The following is an 11788-nucleotide window of genomic DNA, read 5'->3' as shown; positions in this document are numbered from 1 at the left end:
TAAGAGATGAAAATGCAATGATTATAAGGTTATTTGTTGATGTAAAAATCTGGCTGAAAAAAATGGGGGTTTGCGCTGAAATAATGTGAATACCACTGCTCAATGGGTTGAGTGGTCATTAACCATGGCAGGAAAATGCACCACACACCATAACAGAGCCACCAGAACCCTCATTTACTCAAGTTTTTCTATTATTTTGGCAATTACTTGTAGCTAGCTACTAGTGACTTTTGAAAATATATTGACGCAACAAAACTTGCCAAGCAGTAAGTCACAAGTTAGTAAAGGTATAATAAAATATGTAGCTAGAATAGGGTAGTGATGTTCTTGTATCATTGACAACATGGTGAGGTTTAAAGGGGCAATCTGCAGTTCAGACTGTCTCTCCCTCTATTAATGTACCATCCATGAGTACAAAATTATAGTTTAAGGGCCAGATTCAATCCAATCACGTTTTGTCCACTATATGCACATTCTAAAGGCAATGTTCCAGTGATCGCAGAGACCACATTAACGGTAAACGCAGCACGTCGGCTCAATCGGAAATTACTTTTATATGTCAATTGCGCTGTAACACAGATCTTCCACAGTCCGGATTGAATGTTGGCCTTAATCATGTTTTGAGTCTATACAGTGTTTGTTAACAATTTCATTGTTTACAAAGATGTAAAACAAGCTTATATTTTGAGTTATGGCAGTTGAACTAAGCTCATGAGTCATTTTTAACTGGTATTCTTCAAAAGTCTATGGTATATTTCAATCATCAAGTCCAAAAATGGCATAGCAAACAAACCAGGATGAGATCTACACTACAAGACCAAACACGTGCAGATAAAACATTTATTTCCATAATGTGTCATGAGTAAAAGAAACAAGAGCAAATGTCAAATTGCAAACATAATTTGATGCCAAAAAAGTGTTGTACATTCAAACCAGATAAACTGCTGTAGCACGTAGCCTTGCCATTCCATTGCAACAGAATCAGAACAACCTTCCTAGCTTCTGCTAGAGTGCCTTCGAACATCCTTGTGCACATTGATCTATCTAAAAGGACTGTAAAAGTGAAATAAATGTTATGGTCTCTTTAGCTTAGGAAGGTACATTTACTTATGGACTACCACCAACAAACAAGTATAATGGCTAAACGTTGGAAGTGTTAGGGATTATACAGATGTCTGGCTAAACATGACACAATCATGTTCAAAATATGTCTATGAGAATGGGAAATGTGGGAAAACAGAGAAGAAAACCTAATATTTCAAATGAAAGTGCTTGCTGTGTCTTCACGAAAGTGAAAGGTAGAGGAATGTGTTAAATCAAGAGGGGATAGAGCGCTAAATCAAACACAAGTGCCCAGAATTGGGTCTTTTAAATTTAAACAAGAAGTATTTTTTACATACTGTATGACACTCATGGAGATGGCCTAAGCATAAAGAAATTCACTATATATTTTCTTTAATGAATCACACCAAAACAGAGGATCTTTCCTTGGAAAAATATATGCACATTTTTGAAGATTAAGCTTATACAAATAGAAAATGAAAACCCCATGTTAAAATCAGACCTTTGGGGGGGGCGGCAACATTCAATACCTCATGTCAATGGATCTTTACAAGTCTCCTCTTTATGTGTGGGCCTATATATGGTAGTGGTAGGACATTACATTTCATCTGTAAGATAGTCATACCAACAATTTTCTGAATATCATGGTATTGGGCTGTGCACACAATTTTGTTTATTAAACCAGCAGGGATTTTCACAGCCTATAACGGTTTGAAATAAAACCTGTGAAGGGAAAGGATGATATCAATAATGTTTATTTCTTCACCTCATTCAATCACTTTGTATTACCATGTCATTATTTGATATTGGATTACCATGATATATTCTTCAACCATAGTTACCCACTCTTACTAAACAACTGACCAGTGATATTGAAACATTCGGAGGCATTTTCGGTTGGAAAAAACCGAATGGCATTATCCAGAGTAGAGTGGAATGGTGGCAAATGAACCTCAACATTTGAGAGGTTGATAGGCATTGGCTGTGTGGCTATGTGGGAATTTTCACTTGTCCTAAGTCATTGCAGTTTGTTATCCTTTGTCCTTTTTCTGCTCTGAACCGCTGCATACCTAAATCTCGTCTTCATAATTTATCATATTTTGAATATATAACTATATTTATACAGATTGATTGATATATATCAATCAATCTCAATCAAATACAGATCGGCTCAGGACAGTACTGGTCAATACACATATACAGAGAAGACAGGTTAGGGAGCTCTCAACAATGTCTCACAACAACTACTTTCATAAAGATCTAAAGCTTCTGCAGGATCAATTCCTTTCTTTATTCCACATACAGTAGCACTGCATCAACATCAATTGTACATAACCCATTCTGAGTGAAGTGGAATGTAACATTGAGAAGCCAACCAGCCATCACAGCACTTATCAATAGGTAAACCAATTTGTCCCAATCTCAGATGTGGACTGGGAACAAAGCTATACATTGATTCATAATACAGATGGTAATGTATACAGATGTATAAATGTGTGACACCTCAGATATGGACACCTGCTTATGGTAAAAAAAAAAATCAGCTGGATTTTATTTAGTGTGAGTGACAGTTGAGAGCTCGCAGGCCTGAGTGCATATTTACAGACTGTGCAGGGTGCTGTTGCTGTGAATGGGCAATGTTCTGGCAGCCACAGTGGATTTATTTGTGGCTCCACTGTTACAGCTCTTCTGTCATCTGGAGCAGAGAGTTGATGGCGGCATCCTTGTTACCTTGCTGGGCCTCAATTACAGTGCGGATCACTTCCTTGTCCAGATTGGGGAACATGTCCTGCAGTGCCTTAAGATCCTCCTCGCTACAGGGAGCCTCTTGTGGGGCGACTGTGGGTGCTGCAGGCATACCCATGGGCACCATTCCCTGGTTGTATACAGTGGGCACTCCTGAGAAGAGCAAACCAGAGAGAAATGGGTAAGCAACAATCTCCTATTATTAATGTAGAATTTAAACAGGTCAACAGTTCTTAAGGGCAACACACACTAATAAACATCTCCTGTGCACAGTAAGTAGATCACTTGCTGGGTGCCGATGAGCAGTGGCGATTCAACATGTACAATTGTCAGAACAATGAACAGAAAATTACAATGTTCTGTGGTCAGTCAGAGGCGTGGTCTGTTTCGTCCTTTAGTTTCACTTACATAAGGCAAGCTATGACCACTTAAATTTGGAAAGTAGACTAGCAATCAAAATAGAATTGGGCCTTAGATGGCTGCAGTGTCTCTGTCTAAGATTGCCAACTGTTGAAGACTGACATGAGCCCATTTTAATCGGTTTATAATTGTATAATTAGCCTAGCAGTAGTAATTATTATGTTATGGGTTAGATGGAAAGATCTATGTGCATTGTATTTGGGAAGAGGGAAAGGGGGCCTGTCTCTGAGGGCAAGAATGATTCCATAAGGGTGGAATAGAGCTGATGGAGTTCGAGCTGATAGATCATAATTACTGTTCTATAACACTGTCTTGTATCTTTACTGTTTTATATACTCTGAATATGAATACACAGTTTTTATATATTCTTGGAGATCAAAAGTAGTGTTAGATTTAGGCTCTTTGTGTATGAGGAGTGTAATTATCTAGTGGATTGCAGTAGCCTGTAGTCGTGTTATGACCAGGTGTGTGTGCTTTTGCAGCTGCAACACCCAGTGAGGTGAATTAATCTAGCTTGAGTTTTCTTGGAGTCTGTTTGGATTATTGTCTCAAAAATTCAACCTAACACTACATCACAGTATGATTCTACTCACCTGCAATGGGTACGTATCCTACCCCTTGCTGATAGACTGTGGGCATGAGGACAACGGGTGGAGACATATGCATACCTGCTGGCATGTTCTGAAAGCATGAGAGCCAAGAGGAATATCAATCAATCACTTTCAAACTGTCCTACAATGACAATGTGAGCATGTGTGTTTTATGAACTCACAGCATAAGACATGACCAGGTTGATCATGCCCTCCTTGTCGTCGCCTTGTCTGCCACTGAGGCTGTACCACTCATCAACCACACTGCCTTCTCTCAGGCCTTCCGGGATGGTGACATGTGTCCATGCAATTCTGTCATCCATGGAGAATGCCCTCTGGAAAAGTGACCAGCACAAACACCTCAAATCAGTAACTTGTCCCTAAAATCAAGGATGATCATCAAGAAGAAACACTCAAAGTAGATTGCTATCAATAACTCCAGACAGGACTAGTTGTCGAGCCAATAAGTTACGATCTTCCTCACCCACCGCCCCCTAATTCCTTCTTTCTCACCTCATCAAAGATCTCCAGGTAGAAGGAGTCTACTCCAGGTGGGACAGTGCACTGGATAACTTTGTTCCATCGTGGATTCTTGGCACCATTATGGGCTGTGGGTGTTTCATAAACAGCATACCCTAGTCGGACCCTGCAGTAAGGGTCCATGCGTGTCATACCATAGTTTTTAGCTAGCTTGGCCTGGAGAAAAGAGGGACATAACAGTGATTCACAGGAAAACATCCCCACTGCATTAATAACCTTGTGTTCCACAAAAAGTCTTGACTATAGGGAAAGACCAAGCAGATGCACAGTTAAAAACGCCTTACCTGCACTACAGTGATGCTAAGCCGTCCTACAGTGCCCAGGGATCCCCCATACTGCAACTGCTGCGCTGCTTGGGCATCCAACTGAACTTGTTGCTGCTGCTGGGTGGGAGTAATACGCAGGAAGTCTTGAGGCAACTCCCCAATGTATACCTAAAAAGACAAAACAAGCGGTGGAATTGTAAGAGTGAGGACAGGTAAACCACACTAGAGGAAGAAATGGGTCACAATATGCAGCGATTTCACAGACACACCATTGATATGGTGTTAATGGACGCTAGACCTAGACAGGTTAATGGACGCTATGTGAGAATTCTACAAAGAACAGGAGTAAACAAATCTACTTTCACCAAATGTCAATAATGTGGTCGTCAAAATACATGAATCATTTGAAAACATTAATGTGGCAGTTGTTAACAATGTCTAAAAATCCCAATACTGTATGTTATGATATTTATGAGCCAAAATCTAAAGCAAGTGCCATGCTAAGAATTCTGTGGGGCAGCCCTTTTTGTGAAACCCGCAAAATCAGCTTGTTCATATTTGCTCTTGGCGTAAGTATTCAACCTACCAGAGTAAGATCAATGTGACATTGTATTGCTAAGAATTATTGGAAAGTCCTGAGGGTGTTTCATGAGTATTGGACATCCTTGGACTGAAATATAAGGTAAAACTATATTATTTTGGGTCTATCATTACATGTTTTCCTCAGATACACCAAAAAAACATAACAGGTTACAAAGTAGAGCGTCATAGCCAGTGTTGGCAACTATTTTTCAGTGAGATTAACTATCGGCTCCTTGATTTGTCGCTAGTTGACGTTTTGCCTTGCGGCACAGCTGCGGTCCCTGACGAAGCATTTTCGCCCCCTCTCCCGGTGCAAACCCCCTCCCCTTATGCCTCTGATGTGACTTCTGTTGCAGACAGCTTCTCCCACTCTTGTTTTCGGTAGAATTGATTGGGAAAAGATGCTAAATGCCATCAAAACTATAGAGAACCGGGCGGCAGGTAGCATAGTGGTTAGAGTGTTGAATTTGCAACCGAAATCGAATCCCCGAGCTGACAAGGTAAAAATCTGTCGTTCTACCCCTGAACAAGGGAGTTAACCCACTGTTCCTAGGCCATCATTGAAAATAACAATTTGTTCTTAACTGACTTGCCTAGATAAATAAAAGGTTAAATAAATAAAAATAAAAAACAGTGTCAAAACTCTGCAAAATGTAGCCTGAAAAGTAGCTGAATTTGTCGCTAGAACATTTTACCAATAAGTCACTGGATGGGTCTGAAAACTTGCTAAATATAGCGACAAAGTCACCAAATTGTCAACATTGTATCATAGCTACAATTGTTATATAAATATTCATACACATAGCTCATATAAACAAAGACATTCCGTCGTAAGAACACATACACCCAGCCATAAGACTGACCCCCTCTTCCTTATATAAACACACATCTCATCTCCCTCTAACTGGCCGGTCCCAAGAGCAAAGAACTTTTGCTGTGCACCAATGGGGCCCGCTCTGGCTAGAGCAAGGCCCGCCTCCAACCCTCCGACCAGTCAAGAAGACCGAAACGACAAGACTCCACCTACTTTATTCTATGTATAAAAATGTATGTAACCATTGTATAGGCCTCTTTTTCACCTGGCTCCTTGCCGAGTTATGTGAACTAGGTCCGTGCACGTAAAACTGCGGGACAAGATATCTCTGACTCATTAAAACTGTCTTTCGTTACAACTGAAATCCACTCTGTCCAGCGTCCGTGATTTGGTCTCAACTCTCCAGTATTTGAACACTAACACAATTTAATGTATGGATTGTCAGGGATTGCTCCAAATTCTTGTTCCCCCACCCTCATTTCCATGATGAGTGCTAGCTTGCTAGATGTGTGGGAGTCCTTGACACTGTTCCCTGAGGCAACTGGGGCGAGAGGCAGCATTATGCTACTAGCAATTTTTGTGATTAATGGTTTTATTCTTTCAAGTAAAACTACAAGAATTCAGTGGCGACAGGCCTACAACCGATAACAACATAGCTAAGTGAATTGAAAATGTGTCCCATCTATCTTTCTGTGCAGCTGGCTAGCAGGCAGCTCACTGTCTCATCTGAGTCTAGGCTAATCATTGGTAGGAAATTGTGCAGTTTATCCTCCCTTCGCCAGAGAAAATGATCTAAAACCAAAAAATAACATTACAATGTAACCCAACTCAGGCATAGGCCTACCTTAGAAGTAAGCTATGTTATTAGACTAATATATTTCTGTGTAACAGTTCAGACTTAGCCTAACACAGGCACACACTTCTCACTATGTGTGTGTTGGTGGGTGCTGTGTGAAGATTCTGAGAAATGTGTGTGGGGATGCTGTGTGTGGGGGATATGCAGAGTGTGTATGCAGGTGGCACAGGGTTGGGCCTAATATTTGGCACTCTAGGCCTCTTCAGTTGGACAACTAAATCCAACATAACTGTGATATAAACCGCCTAACAGTTGCTAATTGGTAAATACTAAATAGTAAGCCTGCTTTTTGTATTAATCCAAATTACATGTACTCTTGACACCCTTGGTGTGTGTGTGTACACACACGCATGGGCTCCACCTTACACAGAACCCAAACCAGCTGCGTGCGTGCGCCATCGTGCACAATAATGCATACATTTATTTGGTCCCCCCACACCAAACGTGATCACGACGCGCAGGTTAAAATATCAAAACAAACTCTGAACCAATTACATTAATTAGAGGACAGGTCGAAAAGCATTAAACATTTATGGCAATTTAGCTAGCACTTGCTAGCTAATTTGTCCTATTTAGCTAGCTTGCTGTTGCTAGCTAATTTGTCCTGGGATATAAACATTGAGTTGTTAATTTACCTGAAATGCACAAGGTCCTCTACTCTGACAATTAATCCACACATAAAACGGTCAACCAAATCGTTTCTAGTCCTCTCCTCCTTCCAGGCCTTTTTTTTTTTATGAACTTTATATTGCGATTGGCAACTTTCATAAATTAGGTGCTTTACCGCCACCGACCTCGTTCGTCTTTCAGTCACCCACGTGGGTATAACCAATGAGGAGATGGCATGTGGGTACCTGCTTCTATAAACCAATGAGAAGATGGGAGAGGCAGGACTTGCAGCGCGATCTGCGTCACAAATAGAAAGGACTTCTATTTTAGCCCTTGGCAAAGCAGACGCTCGTTGACACACGCAAGCAGTGTGGGTGCAATAATTGAATAATATGGATTTCTACATTTATTTTGCAATGCTCGCGCACGCGATGCGAGCGGTGTTGTCAGGGTATTACTCCTCAGTGTAAACTCCCAGTTCTGCATAAAACATCAATATATGTTAACAATGACCACCTTAGTTTAAATGAATGGTCTTAACTTGTTGTATTTTGTGTTTTCAGTCAAATAGCATATTAAGTATCACATTTGTATAAATCGTACAAAAAGTTGTTCTAATTTCATAAATTGTTACAAACTCTATTTTGCATTAAACATTAAGATTTGTTAATATGACAATCCCTACTTTAAATGATTGGGATTTATTTACTGTAATTGTGTTTTCCTACAGACTAATTTGTGTATTAAGTGCCACATTTGCATAATATGGCTTTTTAATTTCATACATTACATTTTATTTGAAAATATCATAACAATATGACCACCCTATCTTCAGTTATTGGACAAAAAGTGTCAGGTGATTTGGTCAGGGTTTAATCAGTCTGGGAAACCAGTCCAACATCATCAGATCTTGCTCGTCTCTGCCTCTCCATCACTGCCCTATAGAGGTAGTTCAGTAAAATGTTGCTTAATACCTCCTGCCTAGGCTTCAGCTCAAATGGCTAACAGAGGACACTGGTTTAGCTGTGTCCTGATAAACTCAAGCAAGTTTAAATCTGGGCGAGTAACGTTAGCTAAACTGGCCATTTGCAAGCTACAGCCATTTGCCTCACATGCTGACCACTCCGCTCGCGTCGCGTGCATTGCAAAATAAAATGTCCAAATACATGTTATTCAATCATTGCACACACACTGTTAGCGAGCGTCTGCGTAGCCAGACGCTAAATAGAACTTGGTTCTATTTGTGACGTATAATGCGCTGCAAGTCCCGCCTCTCCCATCTCCTCATTGGTTTTTAGGAGCATATACCACGTGCCATCTCTTAACTGGATTTTAGGAGCATATACCCACGTGGGTGATTGAAAGATGAACTGAGGTCCACACTTAAGTCAGTAGTGGCAATGCACCTTAGTTGGTTGCCAACTGCCATATGAACTCAGAAGAAGCAGCTTGAAGGAGGAGAGATTACTAGAAAAACTTGTACCCTTTTATCTGTGGATTAGAGGAACTTGTGCATTTCAGGTAAAATATCAACCCAATGTTTATATCCCAGGTCAAATTAGCTAGCAATAGCAAGTTAGCTAGCTAAATTGCCATAAATGTTTAATGCTTTTCGACCTGTCCCCAAATTAATATAGTTGGTTCAGAGTTGGTTTTGATATTTCAATCTGCGTGTCCTGATCGTGTCTGGGGAGGGGGGACAAAATCAACTCCTGTGAATACAGTAGTTAGCTAGACGGAAGATGGCAGAAACTGAGGTTTTGTTTGAAACTGCTAGTGAGTCGAGTGAAACTAATAGTACAGAAAGTGAGAATGAGTGGGTTACAGTGGCGAAGAAAAAGAGAAACAAGAGAAGTAAAGCTATGTTGGAAAATAGGAAACCACTAGACTCATTTTTGGTCCGAATCAGGGTTTTGGATCAGTTTTAGATCATTGCTACTTGGGAAATCCATTTAACATCTCCAGGAAAATATGGAATGTGTTGGAAGAAATGATGGAGTCGGTGAGTCACAATAAGTGGTCTTGTTTAGATTTGTTTGTGTCTGCGGAGCAGAAGAAGCGTGTGTTAGAAGCATGTGTTAAGAGTCAAAAAGATATCGGAGTGGAATGTATCCTGCATGGATTTCCATAGCAGGACGCCTATCAAGGGGGTTATTTCTGGTGTGGCGCAAGAAATAAGGGCAGAGGATATAAGAAGACTTTGATGGAGTGGTTGGTGCACATCAATTGCCCTGTATGGTGGACGGAGAAAAGAAGTTAACTTCATCAATGCTACTCTTCTTTGATAAAGAGTCTCTCCCTAGATACCCTGTAAGAGCTTTTGTGCACAAGCCCCTTCAGTGTCATAAATGTAAAATATTTGGTCTTGTGTCAAGTGTGTGCAGAAGGGAAGAATATCGTATGCCAGTTGAAGGGAAATTATGCAACTGTGGAGGTGAACATGCGCCTGAATTCTTGGAGTGCCCTGTTAGGGTGAAGGAGAATGAGGTGGAAAGGAGAATGAGGTGGAAAGGGTAAAGAGTGTCCAGCGTGTCTCCTATCTGGAGGTGGTGAGAAAATTGGAAGGAACAAGTGGCGGGGGGGAAGAAGCAATGGTAGAGCCACCACGACCAGTGAAGGTTTCTCATCAACCGAGAGATAGTGAAATGCTACATGTTAAAAAGGTGGACTTTGTATTATTTATTGCAATGGTCATAAACTGTACAGCACAAGCGGAGAAGACGTCTACAAATTTTTTGAATCATTGTGAATGCTGCTGAACGTTTGTCTTCGTGATTTCACAACCATGCAATAAATCCTGTCAGTGTATGTAGTCCCATCACAGGGATGTATTTTTGAGTGGACTGTGATTGGAGAAGTATGATGTTTTTTTTTAGTTGACGTGTTTTATTTTGTATGTCGTTTTCTCCCTTTCCCGGAATGTTTTCTTGTTATTTTCTTATTCAATACCCAGTCCAGCTGGTGGCGGTAATGGACCATTAACATTGGAGACCAATCGCCGTTAAACCCCATCGAAGAAGTAGTTAGCTAGATAACTGGCTAGATGACTTTAGATTTAACCAGTAAGTAGCTCATTTTCATAGCTAGTTACCCGAATGCTAACTACGCCTTTGTGGTTATTGCTCCTGGCAAGCTCTAGCTAGCTAAGGAGCGCAAGCTAGCTATATGGCTATATCCAGAGAGACTTGGCAAACTTTAGGCTTCTAAATTAGCTGGCTGTCGTAAAAACGACCCAGCAAGCTAGCCTGAAGTTAGTAAACTACTGTAGCTAGCTAACGTTTGTTAAATTAACTAACGTTACGGTGTTGTTTGCATTAAAACGTTGCAGCTAGCTACAGCTAATCTGGCCAATTTGGGTTAAAATGAAAACGAGTGATTATTGAAGCTAACGTTAGCTAAAATGGTGTTTATCCGTTCGTTAGCTAATTTAACATTAGCTAGCTTCTATAGCTTGTTATCTAACATTAATCGTTATATTTACCTGTCCTCGTTGGGTGCTAATGGTAGTACTCATTCCGTTTTGAAGTGTGCCAGTTTCACAAATAACGAAAGCCTACTGCAACCGTATACAGTTAGAAAGAAGAGGGGAAATATTACTCGCAAAAAAGTAAACAACTCAAGCTCGCCAGTTATCCAATCGTGTCAGGCCAAGAATCCTTATCCGGGCAGGTTTGATAATCAGCTGACTTGACCTCTTTCCGCTTCTGATGGGTGCGTTGCAGGACATCGGTAAGCGTGAGGTCGCAATTTCAAGTCTGATTTGGGCGAGAGAAACATAGTGCCTCTCAATCGTCCATAATAGTCAATAGCTTTTCTCCTTAATTTTCACAAAATAACAGGACAGCCAGAATTTGCTTTAACCTGTCTTATTTCTTTACCAACATGTACATAGAGGAAAAGCAGATGACGACAGGAAGGCATAGGCTATGCACTCATGGTCTCGAGTTCATCCATCAAATCTATTATGTTCCTCCTATTAGATTGAAGCGAGTTGTGAGTATAAACTCGTATTCACACTGCAGGGCTTAATGCTCAAATCAGTTTAGATTTTCAAATCCATTTAGGAATACTGACTGTCCAAACAGCAAGTTATAGTGAGTGACCAAATCGGATTTCAGACAGCAGTCATTAGTTGACGTGGCCAAGCTAGTTGTCATAGTAACGATTGGTGTGCGCACTGGCAGTGGTGTAGGCTGATTGGTGGTGGTGCTCTTACATCTTCCTATCAATCAGAAGTTATGTAGCAAGCTAAGGTGACAACAGTGCATGCCATATACGTTTCACAGTTGCTTCGAATGGTCAA

The 11788-nt window shown here is 40.7% G+C and overlaps 1 protein-coding gene across 1 annotated transcript; it reads right to left on the bottom strand.

The window, feature by feature from the left end:
* Positions 1-826: 826 nt before the first annotated feature.
* LOC139384819 (toll interacting protein) lies at positions 827-11174 on the bottom strand. The gene is made up of 6 exons (XM_071129712.1): positions 10967-11174; positions 4643-4792; positions 4332-4514; positions 4001-4153; positions 3822-3909; positions 827-2961 (listed from the first exon to the last, which is right to left on the bottom strand). Exons 1-6 carry the CDS (start codon positions 10997-10999, stop codon positions 2741-2743), a joined length of 828 nt encoding a protein of 275 aa, XP_070985813.1. The 5' UTR covers positions 11000-11174; the 3' UTR covers positions 827-2740.
* Between the last annotated feature and the right edge of the window lie 614 nt (positions 11175-11788).

Source organism: Oncorhynchus clarkii, chromosome 26, assembly GCF_045791955.1.
Source record: "Oncorhynchus clarkii lewisi isolate Uvic-CL-2024 chromosome 26, UVic_Ocla_1.0, whole genome shotgun sequence".
NCBI classification, from domain to species: Eukaryota; Metazoa; Chordata; class Actinopteri; order Salmoniformes; family Salmonidae; genus Oncorhynchus; species Oncorhynchus clarkii.
Note: the sequence above shows the minus strand (reverse complement) of the source record. Positions and strands in the feature narration are given on the sequence as shown.